Source organism: Neoarius graeffei, chromosome 7 (assembly GCF_027579695.1).
Source record: "Neoarius graeffei isolate fNeoGra1 chromosome 7, fNeoGra1.pri, whole genome shotgun sequence".
In the NCBI taxonomy this organism is placed as follows: domain Eukaryota; kingdom Metazoa; phylum Chordata; class Actinopteri; order Siluriformes; family Ariidae; genus Neoarius; species Neoarius graeffei.
In genome coordinates this window covers 53429343-53453169 of record NC_083575.1, presented here as the reverse complement: position 1 = coordinate 53453169, position 23827 = coordinate 53429343, and the positions used below count along the sequence as shown (strand labels likewise).

Here is a 23827-nt window from a genome sequence, read left to right as displayed (position 1 = left end):
TTCGATGGGATTAAAGTCAGGACTTTAACTTGGCCATTCCAAAACATTAAATTTATTCTTCTTTAACCATTCTTTGGTAGAACGACTTGTGTGCTTAGGGTCGTTGTCTTGCTGCAGGACCCACCTTCTCTTGAGATTCAGTTCATGGACAGATGTCCTGACATTTTCCTTTAGAATTCGCTGGTATAATTCAGAATTCATTGCTCCATCAATGATGGCAAGTCATCCTGGCCCAGATGCAGCAAAACAGGCCCAAACCATGATACTACCACCACCATGTTTCACAGATGGGATAAGGTTCTTATGCTGGAATGCACTGTTTTCCTTTCTCCAAACATGACACTTCTCATTTCAACCAAAAAGTTCTATTTTGGTCTCATCCGTCCAAAAAACATTTTTCCAATAGCCTTCTGGCTTGTCCACGTGATCTTTAGCAAACTGCAGATGAGCAGCAATGTTCTTTTTGGAGAGCAGTGGCTTTCTCCTTGCAACCCTGCCATGCACACCATTGTTGTTCAGTGTTCTCCTGATGGTGGACTCATGAACATTAACATTAGCCAATGTGAGAGAGGCCTTCAGTTGCTTAGAAGTTTCCATGGAGTCCTTTGTGACCTCACCGACTATTACACGCCTTGCTCTTGGAGTGATCTTTGTTGGTCAACCACTCCTGGGGAGGATAAAAATGGTCCTGAACTTCCTCCATTTCTACACAATCTGTCTGACTGGGGATTGGTGGAGTCCAAACTCTTTAGAGATGGTTTTGTAACCTTTTCCAGCCTGATGAACATCAACAATGCTTTTTCTGAGGTCCTCAGAAATCTCCTTTGTTGGTGCCATGATACACTTCCACAAACATGTGTTGTGAAGCTCAGACTTTGATAGATCCCTGTTCTTTAAATAAAACAGGGTGCCCACTCACACCTGATTGTCATCCCATTGATTGAAAACACCTGACTCTAATTTCACCTTCAAATTAACTGCTAATCCTAGAGGTTCACATACTTTTGCCACTCACAGATATGTAATATTGAATCATTTTCCTCAATAAATAAATGACCAAGTATAATATTTTTGTCTCATTTGTTTAACTGGGTTCTCTTTATCTACTTTTAGGACTTGTGTGAATATCTGATGATGTTTTAGGTCATATTTATGCAGAAATATAGAAAATTCTAAAGGGTTCACAAACTTTCAAGCACCACTGTATAAGACAGTAGTGAGACTAGCTATGATGTATGGATTGGAGACCGTACCCTTAACGAAGAGACAGAAGGCAAAGTTGGAGGTGGCGGAGTTGAGGGTGTTAAGGTTTGCGATGGGAGTGACAAGGTTGGACAGGATAAGGAACGAGCACATCAGAGGGACAGCACATGTGGAGAGCTTGGGAATGAAGCTAAGAGAGATGAGACTGAGATGGTATGGGCACATCCTGAGAAGAGATGCTGAGCATGTTGGAAGGAGAATGTTGAGGATGGAGCTGCCAGGCACACAAAAACGAGGAAGGCCAAAGAGGAGATACATGGATGTGGTGAGAGAGGACCTGAAAGTGGCAGGTGTGGTAGAGAAGGATGCGGAGGACAGGGAGCAATGGAGACGAAAGATCCGCTGTGAAGACCCCTAATCGGGAGCAGCCAAAAGAAAAAGAAGAAAAGAAGAAGACAGAAAATTATTCTCAGAGACAGAGGCTTTTACTTCAAACATCTCTGCTGATTTCTTTTTTCTTTTTTTTCCAATTCAGAGGCACCACATAAATGATATGGCCAAATGTTTGTCCATCACACCCATAGGCAATGTTCTTGTTGAACATCCTATTTCAGATTTAGTCCACTGTTCTAATAACCTTCAGTCTTCTGGGAAGGCTTTCAAGTAGATTTTGGAGTATGGCTGTGGGGATTTGTGCTCATTTAGCCACAAAAGCATTCATGAGGTCAGGCTCTGATAGAGTATGAGCCTGGGGTTCAGTCAGTGTTCCAGTTGATCTCAAAGGTGTTCAGTGGGGTTGAGATCACGGCTCTGTGCAGAATACTCCAGTTCACTCTAGTCTTGGCAAGTCATGTGTTTTTGAAGCTTGCTTTGTGTGCAACTGTCATGCTTGAGGTTTGGGCATCTTGGTTCCAGTGAAGAGATACTGTAATGCTACATAGCATTACCTTCTAGACAACTGTGTTCTTCCAACATTTTGGCAAAAGGTTGGGGAAGACCTACATATGGGTATGATTGTCAGTGTCCAAAAAACTTTTGCCATATAGTGTGTTTAATAAACACATTACAAATCCTTGGAGGTAAAATGCTATAGCACTTAAAAATCAAGATTACTGCTTTAATCAAGAATGAGACATCTGGGATATTACAGTATCCTAAATATTGTTTTGCTCAAGAAAACAAATTTCAAAAAATCTTTAAAAAAAAAAACAAAAGAAGACAGCTAGATTTTAATATCAGGTTATTCAGTGCACTGCTTCACAAAGTGGTCCATGATTTTTTAAAATTTAGTTACAGTCGTGTAAATCACACACCACCATTATCCAATTTATTTTACTTATGATTGAGTTCTTGATTAATGATTAGCTCATTTGTCTTGTTCAACAACTGCTATGGCTGCAATAAAACACCAAATACATTTAAGTAATGTGCCAATTATTGAAATAGTTGGATTATGTTCAAAGTAGCTCTGCCAAATTTATTTTATGGTTAAACAGGTCCCTAAAAGTTTTGAGAACCCCATTTCAGGACACAATTTATATCTGTGTTTGCATGAAAACAACTAGAGAAAGGAAAGAGGTTCATCAAAAGCTGAAACGACAGCATTATGTGCAATAATTAAGAAAAGAACCAAATATTAATATTTACCAGTAAAGAGAATTCAGTTACGTGAGCACACAAGAAGAGAGCTAGCAGAGAAGCAGTCACATGCTTTCAATACACAGTGGCACGCATATAAATAAAAACAACAAATTGGATTCTAGGAAGGGTGATCTGGCCCCTTTAATTAAAAAGAAGAAGAAGAAGAGGAAGAAGAAGAAGTTAGCCCCTCACTGCTGGGAAACACACTGAAGCGAATAACGTTGCTACTTTTACCAGTGCTACTAAAAGAAATCAGATTATTAACTGACTTCTACAAACTCACTTTTAAAGGTAGACTGCCTTTCAGATTTTTCAAGTGTAGGTCATAAAAAGAATTTTCCCTGACACCCAATTATTTTTGTTTAGTGGACTGAAAGCTACTGCTGTTCATTCACTCAATTCCCCTCACATTTTTCTTGGCAGTCCCAGGAATCAAACTGGCAACCCTTTGGGCCCAAGGCTGCTTCGCTTACCTTCAGGCCATGGCTGCCCCATCGCTAAACAATCCAAAATCTCCCAAGGGTGTTCAATTTTGTTCAGATCTGCTGACTTTGAAGGACATAGCATATGATTTACATCATTTCCATGCTCATCAGTCCATTTAGTGAGCCCTTGTAACCTGTAACATCCTCAAAGAGACTATCAACATACAGTAGAAATGCTTTGTCATGGGATAAACATAAAGTTTGTGCTGATTTGCAATGACTTCCCTCTGAAAGAACAAGTGGATCAAAACTACACCAGCAAACTGCCTCCACAGCATAACAAAGCCATGTTTTCCTTTAGTTAGTCACCTGGCTGGTGTATGGTTGTTTGCCGAAATACAGAGAACACTATCTCCTTACTGGTCAACCCTGAAACAACTTCATCTCATCTCATTATCTCTAGCCACTTTATCCTGTTCTACAGGGTCGCAGGCAAGCTGGAGCCTATCCCAGCTGACTATGGGCGAGAGGCAGGGTACACCCTGGACAAGTCGCCAGGTCATCACAGGGCTGACACATAGACACAGACAACCATTCACACCTACGGTCAATTTAGAGTCATCAGTTAACCTAACCTGCATGTCTTTGGACTGTGGGGGAAACCGGAGCATCTGGAGGAAACCCACACGGACACAGGGAGAACATGCAAACTCCACACAGAAAGGCCCTCGTCGGCCACGGGGCTCGAACCCGGACCTTCTTGCTGTGAGGCAACAGCGCTAACCACTACACTACCGTGCCGCCCCCTGAAACAACTTTTGTTATCTAAGCTACCAACAATCGAAGTTTTGCTATGATAACCTTAGGCTAATACAAACATGTTTTATTCAAATTAGTATTTCCAGTAGAACAGTGAAATGGCACAGTTCCCTGGTACAGTTCTGATCTCAGCTTATTCTCTGTCTGGAGTTTCTGTGCCTGTTCTCCCTGTGTCTGTTTGGGTTCCCCTGGGTTCTCTGGTTTACTCCCATTGGATTAGTTACTCTAAACTGCCCCCAAATGTGTGTGTGTGTGTTTGTGTGTGTGTATTGGACTGGCTTCCCATGCAGGGTATGTCCCTGTCGGTGTTTCTGGGATAGGCTCTGAACAGGATAAAGAAGTTGCTGAAGATTAAAGAATGAGTGAAAAGAATTCCCAGTGGACCAGTCCTATGTTGGTTCACCACAGAAAAACTGTATCAAGGTACATTTTCACCCTATGCAGAGTTTTAGTAGGTTTGGTTCAAACCCAAGAGTAACTGTAGTGTTAAAGGCAGGGTAGGTAATTTTGGAGACACCAATAAGTGCATGCTTGATTTTGAATGTATCCAACTGAAATATCCCACCCCCTCCCTTCTTTGCTCACTCCAAAGCCACTCCTCCAGAACACATTAACCACAAGATACGGCGTAGGGAGGAGTGCAGCACGTCATTGTCATATCTGACTACCTCATGTCTCGTTCGCATGTAAAAAAAACCACCTAACGTTATCATAATGAATCTAAACAACAAATATGGCTATTGTCAGTACTCACAGCTGTTGATTAGCTTGCTAGCTTTGCAGTATGTCTGCAATATATCTGCCTGGCCTTGGGGCGGCATGGTGATGCAGTGGTTAGGACTATCACCTTACAGCAAGAAGGTTCTGGGTTTGAGTCCAGTGGCCGGCGGGGGTCTTTCTGTGTGGAGTTTTCATGTTCTCCCCATGTCTGCGTGGGTTTCCTCCAGGTGCTCTGGTTTCCCCCACAGTCCAAAGGCTACTCTAAATTGTCCATGGGGTGAATGTGTGTGTGAATGGTTGTTTCCCAAACTTGGAAATGGGAGGGTTGTGGCAGGAAGGGCATCTGGCCTAAATCTATGTTCCAATTAATATGACATGGATCAGTAAGGTCCATATGGCAGTGACCCTACACACATAAGTGGGACAAGCTGGAAGAAGTGAGTGATATCTGCCTGACCTTGTGGAAGACTCCAGTCATGTGCAGTGAAAACATGAACAGAGTCTGCGCGGGTAGGTAGGTAGACTAATTATGGGGTTTTTTTTCTTTCCATTGTCAGAGCATTTGATTTATTAATTGCTGTCAGGATGTAAAGAGAATTTCAAGAAATGTAACCAAAAATGCTTCTAAAATAAATTAGCTACCCTGTCTTTAGCATCTAATTGACACAACACGCGGACGACACAACAGTGGTGGGCCTCATCAGTGACGACAACGACCTGGCCTATAGAGATGAGGTGGAGCAGCTGGTGGGCTGGTGCAGGGAAAACAACCTGATCCTGAACATGGACAAAACTAAAGAGATCATTGTTGACTTCAGGAAAAACCAGCCCAGCCATGCTCCACTTCTCATCAACAACATGGCTGTGGAGGTGGTCAACAGCACCAAGTTCCTGGGGGTGCACATCACAGACAACTTCACCTGGTCTGTGAACACCGCATCACTGGTCAAGAAGGCACAGCAGCATCTGCACTTCCTGCGTAGAATGAGGAGAGTCTACCTGCCCCCGCCTATCCTCACTACATTCTACAGAAGCACCACAGAGAGCGTTCTAACCAGCTGTGTGGTGTGGAGGCTGCAGTGCCTCTGACTGGAAGACTGTGAGGAGAGTGGTGAGGACAGCAGAGAAAATCATTGGGACTTCTCTTCCCTCCATTCAGGACATTGCACCAAGGCGCTGCACGTCTCGAGCCAGAAATGTCATCAGTGACCCCTCACACCCTCACTATGGACTGTTCTCCCTCCTGGCCTCTGGAAGGAGGTTCCGCAGCATTTGGTGCAGGACCACCAGGTTCTGTAACAGCTTTTCCCCCCAGGTCACCAGACTGCTGAACTCCAAATCCAAACTCTAAACTTCTATTTATACTTGAACAATTCCTAAATCCACAGGTCACTTTATACTTAGACTTAGACAACCTTTATTGTCATTCAGTATGCAATAAGTGTACCGCGAGTTGGCCTCGTGGTTAGCGTGTCCGCCTCTCGATCGGGCGATTGCAAGTTCTACTCATGGTCGGGTCATACCAAAGACCATCATAAAAATGGTGCCTTCTGGCAAGGCACGCTGCAATACAGATGCGAGTGGGGAGTCAAACTCGTGTGGTTACCAGAGGACTAGCCCCCCACTGTAACCCTAGCTATGTACTAGGCGAGAGGCCGAGGGCTACAGAGATCGGCGCCACCCTATGCGCCACATAGTGTGGGAAGGGACTTTGACTTTTGATGCAACAAGTGTACACCGAACGAAATTTTGTTGCAATTCAGCTCATCACGGAATTAAATATGAAGTGTATTAAATGAAATTATGCAGCAGCAAAAATATTATAAAGTGCAATAGTATAAAGTGACCTGTGGAATTACGAAATGTTCAAGTTATAAATAGAAGTTTAGAGTATACTATTGCACTTTATAATATTTTTGCTGCTGCATAATTTAATTTAATACACTTTCATATTTAATTCTGTGCTGAGCCAAATTGCAACGAAATTTCGTTCGGCGTACACTTGTTGCATACTGAATGACAATAAAAGTTGTCGAAGTCTAATCAACTGATCTGGCTAGAGTTTCCCAAAAGTATTGTAGCACAAAGATCATCGTTAAATGGTGGAGCGAGCAGCACAATGAACACTCTCTCTCTCCTGGTTAAGATGCTCTTAAAGGGCACATCTTGGATATATTTAGGAGCAAGATCAATGTAATTCTCCTATTTTACATTAAACTTTGGTCAAATATCTGTCACATTTTGCATTTTGTGCAATTTTTTTACCTTGCGCAATACCAGAAAAATTCAGTTGAAATCAAGCCATTTGAGGCGAATTGGTCCGCCTCTGAAAAAACTTGCCATTTGGATTTCCTGGCAAACATTGATTTTCGTGACGTCATGTGCGGGACGCCTCCTTCTGAATCCCATGTCAGCGTTGGTTTGTTTATGAGAAAACGACCTGGTGGTTTTCTGCAAATTTCTTCAACATTATTGCGTAATTATTAAAATGGTTAACAGATGTATCGTAGGAGGGTGTAGCAACACCAATCTTGATGGGATTAGTACTCATTGTTTCCCAAAAGACTGGACAATGAGAGAGAAATGGGAGCGCTTCGTGCGAGGCACCCGGAAAAACTGGCAACATGTAACAGACCACAGCATCATATGCGGGGCTCACTTCATAAAGCCCGATGACTTTAAGAACTATTTGCAGTGGGAAATGGGCTTCAAGAAGCAACTTGATCTGAAAAAGACGCAGTTCCATCTGATAGAATACCCAAAGCAACACCATCTCCATTTGTGTCAGCGTCACCAAAGGAGCCAGCCGTGTTCGTCTCCCCTGACAGAAGGCGAAGTGCCGCATCCACTGAGGCCCTCGAAGCCAAGGACCAAGCAGAGCCGAGAAAAAGACCAAGAAAATTGGCAATTCACAAGTTGACTGTTGCCAGAGTAAGAAATAAGAGAGACTATACTCTAAATTAGGTGTTCCTGTGTTTGTCTCTCAGCCTGCTGGTGGATCTGCACGTGACGTCATGAATCTGGATCAATCTGGCTCCAGACTCCCTTGGGATTTTTCCAGACGCGTTTTGTTATTTTATTTTTTTCTCCTGTAGACAGATGCCCTTCTGAAAAATTATCCTTCTGGATGAGTGTGTAAAGGGACATACTTTCATATAAAAAAAACGAATTTGGTCCAGGATATGCACTTTAAAGTGCATATCACGGGTAAATTCAGAAGCTCGACCAATGTAATTCTCCTATCTTATATTGAACTTTGGTCAAATATCTGTCACATTTTGCATTTTGTGCAATTTTTTTACCTTGTGCAATACCAGAAAAATTCAGTTGAAATCAAACCATTTGAGGCGAATTTGTCCGCCTCTGAAAAAACTTGCCATTCGGATTTCCCGGCAAACATTGATTTTCGTGACGTCGCGTGCGGGACGCCTCCCTCTGAATCCTACGTCAGCGCTGGTTTGTTTATGAGAAAACGACCTGGTGGTTTTCTACAAATTTCTTCAACGTTATTGCATAATTATTAAAATGGTTAACAGATGTATCATAGGAGAGTGTAGCAACATTACATTCTTCATCCAAAGGTGAAGTAACATTGCACTCAGGTGACAATTCCAGATTTCAATGCAAAATCGCTAGCTGCTAAACTTGGGCTACACAGGCTGTACACTGAAACAGTGCAAGCTCGCGCAGCCTGCTGGCGCTTCCGCAGGTGACGTCACGAATCTGGCTCCAGACTCATCTCATCTCATTATCTCTAGCTGCTTTATCCTGTTCTACAGGGTCGCAGGCAAGCTGGAGCCTATCCCAGCTGACTACGGGTGAAAGGCGGGTTACACCCTGGACAAGTTGCCAGGTCATCACAGGGCTGACACATAGACACAGACAACCATTCACACTCACATTCACACCTACGGTCAATTTAGAGTCACCAGGGGCCTCTCCCCCACTGCCTCTGCTGCGGACCCCATCCTCCCCTGGAATGGACCGGGCTGCCTCCACTCTGCATGTCTCACTTTTTAACGCTCCACATTAGCTGACTCGGAAGGTACATTCCCACTCAATAACACAAACACCTCCAGTAAGTAAGGGCCGAGGTGGGGCGCTCTGTAGAGTGGCCTGTAAAAAGGCCCGAATCAACTTGCGCCTCACTTCTTTTAATGCATCACATCTTAGAAAAATCACAATCTCAATTTATAGGAAAGGTGGGGGTGGGTCGGGGGGGGAGTCTTTAGTAAGGCTCTCTCTCTGCTCTGCCCCCCCTCTTTTTAATGCATTTAGACATTAGATAAAACACATCATAGGGCCAGTGAGGCGCGTGGATTGGGGGAGCCTTGGGCTCCTGTTCTGTTCGGGATGGTGGGGGCCCGGGGTGGTCTGGGGGGCTCTGCAGCGGCCCTTTCCTGTCCTCTCCTCCCGCTAGGGTTCGGCTTGTACCTCTGATGCACTGGGGCTTGGAGTGGTCAGAGGAAGTCATCTTACCACCCCCCCTCCATTTTATTTTATTTATTTTTTCTCTTGGGGGTGTGATTGTGTCTGGGGGGGTGCATCAGTTTGCCCGAAGTCTGCTTCTCCCTCCCTTGTCTCTTCCTCCCTTCCTCCACTCCCTCCCAGTGGGACTCATCCTAATCCCCCATGCCCCGGACTTTTCTGCTCACATATAATTTACATAATTGCTAAACTGATAATATACATATGTATTCATGTACACACACACACAAATACCCCCCTCACACCCACACTCAAACATCCCCCTCTAACACACTCACACACACACACACACACACATACATTTTAATAATCCCCCCCCCCTCAGTACCATGTCCCTAGCCCTTACTGAATGTCCTATGTCCTGGTTCACTAATGTTGTATGGTTTTGTTTTGTGTTATATTGTTTGTTACACACATCTTGGTTTTGTAGTAAATTAAAATTTTAAAAAAAGTGACTGAAAAACTAAAAAAAAAAAAAAATTTAGAGCCACCAGTTAACCTAACCTGCATGTCTTTGGACGAAACCAGAGCACCCGGAGGAAACCCACAGGGAGAACATGCAAACTCCGCACAGAAAGGCCCTCGCCGGCCACGGGGCTCGAACCCGGACCTTCTTACTGTGAGGCAACAGCGCTAACCACTACACCACCATGCCACCCCAGTTTCAGACTCCCTTGGGATTTTTCCAGACGCGTTTTGTTATTTTATTTTTTTCTGCTGTAGACAGATGGCCTTGTGCAAAATTACCCTTCTGGATGAGTGTGTAAAGGGACATTCTGTCATTAAAAAAAAAACCGAATTTGGTCCAGGATATGCCCTTTAACGTTAAGAGGCTTTTGGGAAACCCACCCCTGAACATGACATTGTAGGCTGCCTACATGGGTCTGAAGTGAGACGCGCCCCATGTGAACACGTGTTCAGCTCCTAGTTTGCGCTCATATCCTGTGGAGGCGCTCTGCTTCCTGCCTGGCGGAGGGAGGGACGGTGCTGACGGCTGGGAGGGCGAGTTAAACGACAAGAAAGCCTGAGAAAAAGATAGAAAAGAAGGCAAAAGGCCTGGGGTTCCACCTTCCGTTGGAGTTCTAAGTTCAGCTTGACACCGCTCAGCGAGCCAATCTAATGCAATGTCGTCCAGTCGTCAGCATAGCGAGAGCAGGGCCATTCCAACCAGGACGGTGCTGATCGACGACTCAACGCAGCTACCTCACGATTATTGCACCACTCCTGGAGGCACTTTATTTTCAACTACCCCGGGCGGTAATGTCATTTTAAAGCGTGCTTTTGTGACTTGAACCAGAATTCACATGCGGAAGCTTGTCACTTGTTCTTCAGTTCGCTGCTCTGCTCGACGTTAGCCTGTGGCCTACTTGCCTCGCTCGGAACGCTAGTATGTTCAAAACAAAAACAAGGGCTTGATTTCAAATGGCGCCTTACTTCCGATGTAGGCTCACTATTTAGGGTGTAAAAGAACGACTTTGTGCACTCTGCACAGCGCGATATGTGGCCAATAGTGTGGTGTTTGGGACGCTGCCAGCTGACTCGTCCCGCCCTTGCGATTGTTTAGAATGGTGTGATTGGTTATTTTGCCGCGCAGTGATTTTGAGATTTGTCCAATCAAGAGAGAGATTCTGTGTTAAATGACAATAGTGTCAAGTCAAAAATAGCCTCAGCACTCTGAATCTCAATCTGTACAATTTTTTTTATTAGGTAAATATTAGCTAAAAAATTTTAACAAGGCAAGCATGATTAGTTTTAAAATATTTGCTTGCTACTAAAATACAAAAAAAAGTAGTCCATGAGCTTGTGATTTTTGTATAGTTGTCAGGTTAATTTGCTTTGAAATTGATTTGTATATGCCTTGTAGCACAACCTGTTTTTGTTTAGAAGGAGGAAAACAATTTGTTTTTATTTTTTTATTTGTCTTCTTTAGGTACCCGGATCATCTATGACCGTAAATTCCTGTTAGACCGGCGTAACTCCCCTATAGCCCAGACTCCACCAGCACATCTGCCGGTCATCCCTGGAGTGACAAGCCAAAACATCCTCAATGAGAACAAGAAGAATGAAGCTAATATCAATAACCATGATGGCAAACCAGGAGCAGGTTTGTCGTTTCACTCGCTTCAACCTCAAGCTGATGATTAACCTGCTGTTAATAAAATGAGATGTGCTTTTTGTTTACTTGTTGTAAATGTTGTGGTTTTGATGCTCACACAAGACTTTACTTTGTGCTTCAGGTGAAGATGCTCAGTTTGAGATGGACATATAAAGAAGAGGAACCAACATGAAGAGCGAATAATAACCTGGCGTCCATGTGCCAGTGGCTTGGCTTGTAGAAACCAATGTTGTGAGCCCTCTCCTTTAGCTCTCTCTAGCTGTTGGTTGCTAAATAATCATGGGGATAGTCGACTCCTGTTGGCCCATTGGGCTGCTGGAGCCCTGAAAGTTAACAAATGATTCTGATACGTTTGATTAGGTTTCAGGGCTACCAACAGCTGTACATGTTTTGGCCACACAGCAAGGGAAATGTCTGTATTTAAGTGCCCAAGTGTAACAATTAATGTAAACCGATTCACTTGCAAAACAGCCACCAAGAGATTTTTTTTTTTCATTGTAATTAGTGCCATTTTTCATAGCAAGTTAAATGATCCAAAATGCTCACCCGGTGTCTGTCATCCAGACATCTACTCATCCGTGCACATTGTTACCTCCTTGTTGTTTCATAATTTTTTCAGTAGTCAACATTTTTCAGTATATTTTATTTTTTAAATTTCCATAAAAGGTCTAGTAGCATTGATGAGCATCATGTGTTTTGGTTCAGATTTAAAGAGTATCATTTTCATTCCAAGCCTTTGAATTGGGCATAGATGCATAGCTGGATCCATTGTTTTCTTTTTATTACAAATTTTCAGATTCAGCATGGGGGAAAATAGTTTTATAAAATGCCTAAACCATGGACCTTAAGGAAGTGTTGCAGTTAAAATCCTGCCAAATTTCTACCCCATTTCTCCCCCCCCTTATTTAAGGCAAAAAAATCTGTTGAGAAGGTGGGGGATAGTGATGACCAGGTGGCCTGGTTTTTAGCCAGTGATACTGTGTTCAATTTACAGATCCTGCTAGCAATATAATTTGCCCCGCCTTTGATTTATGAGAAAATCCTGATGATACTTGAAGCATTACCATCAGCTTTGTGGTCACTGAGTCTAAAAGAACACACATACTGTAGTAAAAGTGACCTAAGATTAGTTGTTGGTGGTCAAAAGTAATAACATGCACCGCTTTGGACCAGTGACTGGTTAAATATGATTTATAAATAGGTAATGAACAGAAAGGAGCCCCATTCCAGAGCTGGTCTCAAGATGCACTTCTGTCATGTACAATATCACTGTTAACTCTTATAGGTGAAATAACAGGGAAGTGTGTGTGTGTATGTGTATATCATAATGCCAGTTGTGACGTCTACTTTCGCTTTCCGTTTGCTATTATGTTTCCAAAGCTGTAACATCGGATCAAAGGTAGGAAAGCACTGAAGTGTTGTCAGTAAGGTTGTGCTGCTATTATGCATCATTGATCATGCAGTTAGGGGAATTGTAACAGCATTTGAGCTGATGGATAGTTGCAGTGACCTGACAGGGTATTATTATTTTAAAAAAAAAATTTTTTTTAAAGAAAGATGATAAATGGCTTAAAAGCTTGAATGAAACCATTTCTAATACTCCTCTATGCATAGTTTAAGCTCTTGTGTATCTTCTCAGATGTCAGCATTATAAAAATGTTGTATTTCTGTGAACTCCTCCCCCCTCCTCATGGGAAATGGGCAAGGTTTGAGCTTTTCCACAGGAGAGCAAAGCGATTGTCTTTAAAAAGTGACTTACAAGAGAATACGGTTCATTCTCTGCTTTAGAGCTTTTGTACTTAAATCATTCGTCTGTCTTTTAGCGCAAGTCTCTGTACCCATGCCTTACTTTACTAAGCATCACAACTGTGACTTAAAGAAGTTTAGTCCCCCACCAAATTTAAACTTTTTTTTCCCTTTTCTGAGTTCAGGATTAAGGTGTTTATCACAATACATTTATATTTTTGGAGACATGTTTTATTTTTCTCTGCTTTAGAGGTAAAAGGTTTGGGCTTGCAGCAAGATATTGGTTGAAATAAGTGATTGGGTTAACTTAAATTGTAACTGATTTGGATTTAATAGCTCATGATTTCTGCTGAGCATTGCAAACTGATTAATTCCCAGCTGGTTTATTTTTCTACCATTTTTGAATTTACAGTTAACACATTTCTGATTTAAATACCAATTGGCAAGATGAAATGTTGAAGCAGATGTGTTTGCTGAATGTACTCTAATATATTGTGAGCTTTCAAATCCAGTGTCTTTCAACCCCTTAACTGAAACATTGTGTATTTTACATACCGTACCCATCGGAATTCATAAATTGCCCTTCAGAGATGGTTATATCTTTTTGTAAGAGCCTTCCCAGATTAATTTACTAAATGGTATACAAAAAGTGGCACAAAGGTTTTGTTTTTTTTTAATTCTGTAATTGAGACCCTGTAAAATTGACATTTAAATTAAATTCCAATGCCAATGGACACTATTACAGCAAAATCAATAAAAGTTCCTTGGGGAAAAACTTGTTGTTGCTCTCTGTATATTGGTAAGCACTAGGGTTAATATTCCAAGTTATAATGCAGTATAACCACTAGATGGCATCACAGATGTGAAGTTAGTTAGTTACAGTATATGATTCTAGTTACAATTCTGAAGCAATTCCTGCTGATGGCTAAATGTTTTCTATGAAAGTGTACCATGTGGACACCTGACCATCATACCTTTTTTTTAATGCGCTTTTTAGGCCTCCCATTTCAGATTTGACCATGTGTTCATGGACCATTGTCATGCTAGAATATGTTTGGGCCTCTAAGATTTCCCTTCCCTGGAATCAAATGTGACTGCATACGAAGACCTTTTTATACAGTTGTGCGCTTCCAACTTTATGGCAACAGGTTGGGGAAGAACCGTGTGCGTATGTAGTGGTCAGGTGTCCACATACTTTTGGCCCTATAGTGTCTGAATGGAAGTGCAGGTTGGCCAAAATCTGTATTGCTTAAATCCTTCATCCACATGACGTGTGGGAGTTTTTACACATTCAGGTACAGCATTAGACACTAGAGATGTTCACTAAAGTACTTAAAGATCCTTTTCAGACCATGAGACCAAGCCCTCTAGGTAGCCAGAGATGGTCAATGTTATGTAACTGCAAACTAAAATACAAAAATATTTAGTTGAATTACAGTTTAAATTGTTTTTGCTAAATGTTTAAAAATAGACAAATTATTTATTGAGCCAGAGTCAGTGTGTGCAGCAAAACTTCTGAAACTCAGTGTGAGCTTTCATGGTATACGTAAGCCATCTTTTAGTCTTCCAGCTCAATAATCGGATCATAATCTTAAATCTTTGGTTATATGTTGCCTGTATGGAGTTATTTTCATGTAGCACTCGAAGCACAGTGTTGGTGCAAGAGTAGGTGCAGTCCATTTATAGGGTATTATCATTCAACTTGGACGAAGATTTAGATGAAATATTTTGATATGCTATGTATTGTGCTATGAAATACTCCAACCCCAAATCGGGAAAGAGTTGGGAGGGTGAGTTGGAATTAAAACTGAAAACAATGATTAGTAAATAATCTTTGACCTGTGTTGCACTCAAAACAATACAACAGCACATTATTTGATGCGTTACCTCATTCCCCCCCCCCCCCCCCCCAAAAAAAAAAAAAATACACACACTTCAATTTTGATTCTTGCAGCACATTTAAAAAAAATGGGCAGTAAAGCATTTACCATTTTATAATGTTGCTATTCCTTCTCACAATACTTAAAATATGTTTAGGGATTGACACCAAGTGAAGCGTTTCAGGTATTTTGTCCCATTCTTCCTGTAAGCAGGTCTTAAGGTGTGCAACAGTATGAGGTCGTCATCATTGTCACATTTTTTTTTTTCCTTTCAAAATTTGCCACACGTTCTCTATTGGGGACAGTTGGGACAGACACCCTCTTCTTCCACAGCCATGCCTTTGTAATGTGTGCAGAATGTGGTTTTGCATTGTCTTGTTGAAATGTCCCTGGAAAGGCTATTGTCTTGAAGGCAGCAGATGTTGCTCCAAAATCTCACTGTACTTTTCTGCATTAATGCTGCCATCACAGAAGTGCAAATTACCTTTGCCAAGAGCACTGACACGACCCCATACCATGACAGACTCTGGTTTTTGGACTTGTTGCTGGTAACAGTCTGGATGGTCCTTTTCGTCTTTGATTTGGCGCACAGGGCGTCCATTTCTTACAAAAAAGACCTGGAATACTAATCCATCTGACCACAATACATGTTTCCACTGTGTGATGGTCCATCCTAGATGCCTTCAAGCCCAGAGAAGTCGACTGCGCTTCTGGACACCATTAACATAAGGTTTCCTTTTTGCACAGTAAAGTTTTAATTGCCGTTTCTGGATGTAGTTCTGTATTGTAGTGCTTGACAACGGTTTGCCCAAGTAATCCTGAGTCCATGTGGTTATATCAGCTGTAGGTGAAAGACGGTTTTTGATGCACTGCCATCTGAGGGATCGGAGATCATGGGAGTTCAGCTTAGGCTTGTGCCCTTGCCTTTTACACACCGAAATTCCTCTAGATTCCTTGAATTGTGTAATGACGTGCCATAGAGGGTGAAATATCTGAGTACCTTTGTAACTTTCTTTGAGGAACATTTCGTTTTTAAACATTTTCAATAGTTTTCTCTCACGTTTGTTGACAAGCTGGAGATCCTCGGCCCATCTTTGTTCCTCAGAAGCGAGGCTTTGCCTGGATACTGGTTTTGTATCAAATCATGATGACATTTACCTGTTTCAAATCACATCATTATTTAATAGTTTTACCTCATTAGTAGCCCTAAATCCCCCCACCCACACACACACACACTTTGGGAAGTGTTGCAGGCCTGAAATGCAAGAATGGATTTATATTAACAGTTGAAAGGAAGTTGACCAGATAAAACATGAAATATCTTGGGTTCATTCTGTCTGCAATGAAATACAAGTCAAAGCAAATTTAGAAATTACTGCTGCTTTGCTTTTTTTTTTTTGTATTTTCCATACAGGGGCGGCATGGTGGTGTAGTGGTTAGCACTGTCGCCTCACAGCAAGAAGGTCCAGGTTCGAGCCCCGTGGCCAGCGAGGGCCTTTCTGTGTGGAGTTTGCATGTTCTCCCCGTGTCTGTGTGGGTTTCCTCCGGGTGCTCCGGTTTCCCCCACAGTCCAAAGACATGCAGGTTCGGTTAACTGGTGACTCTAAATTGACCGTAGGTGTGAATGTGAGTGTGAATGGTTGTCTGTGTCTATGTGTCAGCCCTGTGATGATCTGGCGACTTGTCCAGGGTGTACCCCGCCTTTCGCCCGTAGTCAGCTGGGATAGGCTCCAGCTTGCCTGCGACCCTGTAGAACAGGATAAAGCGGCTAGAGATAATGAGATGAAATGAGATTTTCCATACCATCCCAACTTTTTCTGATTTGGGGTTGTATTAAAGATTATTAATGCCACACATATAGTCAAAAGTACAAAACTAGTACATAGACCACATCATTTTGTGATTTCATTTATTGATGCCAGTTATTGTCATTTTTGCAGTATTTTATTTATTTTTCATTTTTGTTGATCTGGTCCTTCACAACAATGCTTTAAATACCACTTTTAAATGACACGTAATCTCAGAATATTTGGGAAGCTAACCACAAAAGTTCACGATCACAAAAAGACCAAAAAAAGAAACACTTTTGGGATGTTTAAACCTTTTCTTTCCTGCTTTTCAGGCAATTAATCTTGGTGAAACTACAGTGTATAAATGATTCTTGAGACATGCTCAGTTGCTTGGAAACCCATGGCAACACTGTCCACGGCGCACCAGCAGGCCTTCAAGCTGAGGGTGTTCTTTATCAGCGCTGTGAAAGGCGCCACCTCTTAAAAAGACTTTATTTAACGGAGACTAAAAGCACTGAAAGAAACTGGCACTAAAACTAAAGCTGTTTGTCCCCAAATACAAGTGACACTTTCGGAATTTTCCGTTCCCATTCACGAATCCTCATTTGCATTTGCTAATTAAAGGAAACACTTTTTTTTTTTTTTGCTCAGATTATTCTGGTCACTGTTCATACTTGAGAATCCAGTCAAGACATCAGTTTTACAGTTGGTTATGTGAGTATTGCAGAATATTGTGAAATGTTAAATGTCCTATCCTTCGGTGCAGTAGTAAAATCCAGGGACCCAGCAGTATTCTTCAATGATCAGATTTAATGAGTATGTCACCGCCTCTGTTGCTCTTTTGTGCTCGGTTCGCCACTGTCCTGCATTTTCCTGTGACTCTGTCGTTAGTGATTAGTGAGAAGTGTCGAAGAGTGCCAACGACCTCCTTTGCTGTATTACAGAAGACTCTTAGCGCAAGGTCTTGTTGACTCACTAATGCTTTGTTTTTACTGTAAGTCCTCTCCATTCTTGATGTTCCTACGTTAAAGTGTAGGTGCTACGTTGCCAGGAGATGGAAATGCTGATTGGTGAGAGAATGAAACAAGAGTCCTCCCCCACATCCTCATCTCATATCCTCACTCTGTGCGAGTTGAAGAGGTGGTGAGGATAAGTACTTGCCCACCTCCCTTGTTCTGTCTGTGTAAACTCGCCTCTGTCTCGCTGCTGTAGTCCTGCATTCAGGCCACATGACTGAGGACAACTGAGAAAGGATCCATACTGAGGTGTTAGCTCTGAGCGGCTTCAACATGCAAGAAAACTTAGGCAGGATTGTCTGCTATGCTTCGTTCTCGTCTGTGTGTGAACACTGAAAATCTCATGGTCATATAAGTAAAGTAGTAATTGGGTAAGAAATCTGTTTTATAATGCCTACTTCTCCTGCTGCAGTACCTGCAGTCAGTTCTGTTGATTGTGTTCAAGAAAAAATAGTTTTCAAATTTTGTTTTAACTTTTTTTTTTTTTTGCATGGCTTTGTGACCACATAAAAGTGAAAGCCTCATTTTTATTGCAAATATAGTGTTTCAGATAATACTTCTGTGGAGTTTAAAATAGACCAGTCCAAAATAGTCCAGTTGTTTGTAACATCAGCATGCTGAGCCTTGTTATCTATGTAAGGAAATAAGCACACTAACATGTGGCTGTGGTTGGGCGGTGTAATGCTCTGTTATTGGCTGTGCTGGCTTATGAGAAAGACACATACTATATATATATACACAGCTGGTTGTGTACACAAGTGTATATTTGTGACTTTGTGGTGTGTCAGAACTTTTTAAATACTGCTTCAAATGCTGTAAAGCTGACACATCTACATCTTGATGACCAATGTCCAACATCATTGGTGTATAATTTGTGCATGAGAAGAAATGAAACAAGTGGTTTTGGATGCGCACGTGCACTTTAAATCAAGGATATATCAATCATTGGTACCCCTAGTACTTCCTCCTCCCCACTAGGGCTCATTGGTGCTCGTATCCTTCCTCCTATCTGTGTGACATCACACAAATGTATCCTGAGGCTTTTTCTGGCCTTATTTAGAGATTTTCTTCTTTGCTTTTTGTCTGCTCTATTGTGGCACAATTGGAATTTCAATCAAGTCTTCGGAAAGGGCATAACTCTTCCTGATGTCTGCAATACCTTGGGTAGACCAGTCAATTATGCAAACATAAAAGAATACAAATATTCACCAGGACACTTTAATTTTGTGTATTTATTAAATTAACCGTGTCTAGAAAATCAATCCAGAACTATTTCTGAAATCTCAGCTGATGCATGAGTTAGACTTCTGTTGAAATAATAATAATAATTTAAAAAAAGGATCTAGTTTGTATCTCACGCTCCTTCTGTTTGGATTTGGTACTTTGCTGTTGTCAGCGTTGCTGTGTGAGAGTTTGTGTTTTGGGTCTGCTCCATGAAAGAGGGCCGTCCTGTGAATGTCTGGAGCCGCCCACAGAGCTGTCTGGCTGCCAGATGTACAGTACTGTACTTCTCCGCTGCCCCCTCGGGAGCTCCTACTTCAGCTCTGGCATTGTAAGGAAAGAACCAGAAAGTTACATGGCTAAAAAGTAGCAAATGTCCAGTTGGCTTTTATCTTTGTGCTTTGGAAAACAGGGCTTGTGATGTTGAGAAGATCCTGCTAACAGCGCAGAACCTTTTGTTGCTCCATTTGTTGGTTTGTTTCATAAAAGCTGGAAGAGATCTGAAATGAAGAAGCAAAAAGCAAAGGATATGGGCACAGCTGTCAGATCGTGAGACACTCCTTTTAAAATTAAATGATAGTTTGAATGGCGTGGAAAATGTAAAATATTTTCATAAATGTGCCTAATTGTCTTGGTTATGTATGCAAGTCCACTCTTGTAAGTGGAGTTTGTCTTTTTTTTTTTTCTCCTGTGTACATGCTGGAAAGAGTTATGTGTCCTTGTACATTAATCAGGGGCACGTCGTGTTGTATTCTCTTAAAAAAAATCACAGTAGCTCATAATTCATTGGATTTTTCCTTGCAGTTGTATATTTCTGTCGCTCCTTTGAAAATCCTTTGGTGTGTGTGTGGTCTGATTGCAGCTCTGTGTGGACTATGGGTACTACTGCTAGTGCAGGGTCCCAGCCTGCAGCAGTGACTCCTACACACCACACTGATCACCAAACTGGTGACATTGCTGAAGACAAGCGCTCTATGAGCAGCAGCAGCTCTTCACAGGTGCTGAACATTCCCAGCAGCAAGGCCAAGTCCATTATCACAAACAAGGTGGCCCCCGTTGTCATCACGTAAGCTCTAATACCAAAACTATTGTCCAATATCGTAATCCTGTGCTTGATATCATCTCTCACATACGTGGTAACTCTCAAATAATATGTTTTGACTGATGAATGTCCATCCAGAGTAGGTGAACTATTTGTCTTCTGTGCAGTTTGCCTTAAATCAGCATGATGTCACAGTGTAATGTAATGTATATACTGTATGTAATGTGAAGTAGAAGGGTGATTCCATGATTAGTGTACCATTTAGGTCTTTTAACTCTTAAAAATTATTTTTTAAAACAATTTTTCAACATTGAATCTCAGAAAACATTATATAATTTATTTATTTTTTACAAATGTCTTAACTCATCTCAGGTAGCAATATCTTATTTCTTACAGGTTTTCTTTATTGACAGTGGCTGTGTTTTTACTATTACACGAGTAACATGGTTGAGTTTTAGAAACGAAATGCAGTTAAGTGGCATTCCATGTTCTTAGCATGAGAACATTAAGAGCATTGTAATGCTTTACTTAAAATGCATTTTTTTTTAAAATAAATTAATAATTTACTTTCAGTCGGTTTTGGGGAAGACATGGCCTAATGGTCAGAGAAACAGCTTTAGGACCAAAAGGTTGCTGGTTTGATTCACTGGACCAACAGGACTGGCTGAAATACCCTTGAGCAAGGCACCTAACCCCCAACCGCTCTGGCAAGAGTGGTGGTGTACCTTGTGTCTGATTAGCCAAAGAAAAACTGATGATGCGATTATCAGTTCGGGCAGGGAACCTGGCCATAATAATAAGGTTTTTTTTTAAAAAAAACCTTTCGGTCTACAGTTTGGGTGATCAGGGTTCAAAGTGATCTCATCAGCCAAATATCACAATATCTCATTTTTCTTTTTCCCATGATCTTCAGTAAATATGGATAATGCATCTACTTGTTGAACTTGTGAAGTATTTCATGGGGTGAATGTGTTCAGGTAACCGGGTTGAGTGAATATGAGCTTAAATGGATATTTGTCTTAACTTATAATTGATGACAACTCATGGAAAATGATGTTTCAGGTGCACTTCATTAAATGGATTTGTACGTTTAATGACAAAATAATTTTTAAAGGATTTCAATGATTAAATTTCAAGGTCAAATGTAATGGTAATAAGTTGGGACAGGCAAAATACTGTTTTTAAGCCCTATATTAATCTTTTAAGTTATTTGTCTAATGCATACACATTTGTAAAGTCCACTTCATCTATGTTTATAATGTCTTTAGCTTTATTTTACATGAACATTTGCAAATGCAGTATCAGTGGGATACAAACAGCACCTCAATCAACTGTGGAATCAACCAGAGATGTATCTCTTTGAGCAGGTATAACTGCCGGGAAGAGTTTCAAATTCATGATAATATCCTCTCGGCTAACTACTCTGTGGGAAAAATATCTGATACACTGCCTGAACATTACCTAGTGCTGGTAAGTATGTCTTTATGAAGGTAATTTACCAACATTATGAAATATTGGGTAGATATTTTGATCTCATACTGACATAATGGTGAAATTGTTCAATTGTCCAACTGTTGGAAAACAGCTGGTTCCTGAAGGGGAAGCTTTATTGTCACAATCGCTGGGCGGAAAACCTTTAAATAAACACCTGCCATCATTTTTTTTTAAAGCTTTATTTCATCCCAGTATTGAGAAACATTATGAAAGGAAAGTCATAACAACATACAGTACATGCCTCAAATATTTAGTTTTATTTCTATGGAACATGAAATTTTATTTGAAATTAGATTTTTAATATCACTACTGTCATACTTCTGTTGACTTTTAATATTTTCAAAGTTTTACATCCAGTGATCTGATTGAAAGATTAAAAGCTTGAAAGACTGAAAGAGTCCGCTTTATTTTAGGGGATATAATGGGTCATGCTTTAACTGAAGACATGAGTGACTATTATGCTCACAATATTTAAATGCTTTTTATTGCCCAGGGGGAGTTTTTTATGGTACAGGATGTGAATACTAGAGCAGATGTCTTAAACACTACAGGAAGCTATGGGGCCCCTAACTTCCGGAAAGTGAAGGAAAACTACCCTCTGTTTGGAATGGGCCAGACCAGCCTGAACGGCTTCAAACAGGTCCTCCAGAAGCTAGAGAGTGAAGCTTATGAGGTCAGTCTTTCATGTACAAGATGAAAATCTTCCACTTTCTGTTGTGTTCAGGATATATTTCTTGTGTCACTGATGTTTTCTAGTGTTGAAGTTCAGGCAAAGGGCTTATATAGTAATCTGAAAGCTTGACCTCACCTAAAATTTCATTAAAATGCAGCAGTGAAGTTATTCTATATTAAACGTACAACCCCGATTCCAAAAAAGTTGGGACAAAGTACAAATTGTAAATAAAAACGGAATGCAATGATGTGGAAGTTTCAAAATTCCATATTTTATTCAGAATAGAACATAGATGACATATCAAATGTTTAAACTGAGAAAATGTATCATTTAAAGAGAAAAATTAGGTGATTTTAAATTTCATGACAACAACACATCTCAAAAAAGTTGGGACAAGGCCATGTTTACCACTGTGAGACATCCCCTTTTCTCTTTACAACAGTCTGTAAACGTCTGGGGACTGAGGAGACAAGTTGCTCAAGTTTAGGGATAGGAATGTTAACCCATTCTTGTCTAATGTAGGATTCTAGTTGCTCAACTGTCTTAGGTCTTTTTTGTCGTATCTTCTGTTTTATGATGCGCCAAATGTTTTCTATGGGTGAAAGATCTGGACTGCAGGCTGGCCAGTTCAGTACCCGGACCCTTCTTCTACGCAGCCATGATGCTGTAATTGATGCAGTATTTGGTTTGGCATTGTCATATTGGAAAATGCAAGGTCTTCCCTGAAAGAGACGTTGTCTGGATGGGAGCATATGTTGCTCTAGAACCTGGAAATACCTTTCAGCATTGATGGTGTCTTTCCAGATGTGTAAGCTTCCCATGCCACATGCACTAATGCAACCCCATAGCATCAGAGATGCAGGCTTCTGAACTGAGCGCTGATAACAACTTGGGTCGTCCTTCTCCTCTTTAGTCCGAATGACATGGCGTCCCTGATTTCCATAAAGAACTTCAAATTTTTATTCGTCTGACCACAGAACAGTTTTCCACTTTGCCACAGTCCATTTTAAATGAGCCTTGGCCCAGAGAAGACGTCTGCGCTTCTGGATCATGTTTAGATACAACTTCTCCTTTTAACTATAGCGTTTTAGCTGGCAACGGTGGATGGCACAGTGAATTGTGTTCACAGATAATGTTCTCTGGAAATATTCCTGAGCCCATTTTGTGATTTCCAATGCAGAAGCATGCCTGTATGTGATGCAGTGCCGTCTAAGGGCCTGAAGATCACGGGCACCCGGTATGGTTTTCCAGCCTTGACCCTTACGCACAGAGATTCTTCCAGATTCTCTGAATCTTTTGATGATATTATGCACTGTAGATGATGATATGTTCAAACTCTTTGCAATTTTACACTGTCGAACTCCTTTCTGATATTGCTCCACTATTTGTCGGCGCAGAATTAGGGGGATTGGTGATCCTCTTCCCATCTTTACTTCTGAGAGCCGCTGCCACTCCAAGATGCTCTTTTTTATACCCAGTCATGTTAATGACCTATTGCCAATTGACCTAATGAGTTGCAATTTGGTCCTCCAGCTGTTCCTTTTTTGTACCTT

The 23827-nt window shown here is 41.3% G+C and overlaps 2 protein-coding genes across 4 annotated transcripts in view; both read left to right on the top strand.

Annotated features, from left to right (window-relative positions):
* The first annotated feature begins 10249 nt into the window (after positions 1 to 10249).
* Positions 10250 to 13933, top strand: eif4ebp2 (eukaryotic translation initiation factor 4E binding protein 2). The gene is made up of 3 exons (XM_060925970.1): positions 10250 to 10553; positions 11227 to 11400; positions 11534 to 13933. The coding sequence occupies exons 1-3, from the start codon at positions 10421 to 10423 to the stop codon at positions 11563 to 11565; spliced, it is 339 nt and encodes a 112-aa protein (XP_060781953.1). The 5' UTR covers positions 10250 to 10420; the 3' UTR covers positions 11566 to 13933.
* A 1157-nt stretch (positions 13934 to 15090) lies between these two features.
* The window catches only part of pald1b (phosphatase domain containing paladin 1b), a 34027-nt gene continuing 25290 nt past the window's right edge, over positions 15091 to 23827 (top strand). The window contains exons 1-4 of one of the 3 annotated variants that reach the window (XM_060925967.1): positions 15091 to 18215; positions 19928 to 20131; positions 21376 to 21577; positions 22095 to 22274. In XM_060925967.1, coding sequence (XP_060781950.1) covers positions 19941 to 20131; positions 21376 to 21577; positions 22095 to 22274 — 573 coding nt within the window. In that variant the 5' untranslated portion in view covers positions 15091 to 18215; positions 19928 to 19940. Of the gene's footprint in view, positions 18216 to 18353; positions 19615 to 19927; positions 20132 to 21375; positions 21578 to 22094; positions 22275 to 23827 lie in introns of those variants that run through there. The other 2 variants (XM_060925968.1, XM_060925966.1) reach the window with 2 other exon arrangements.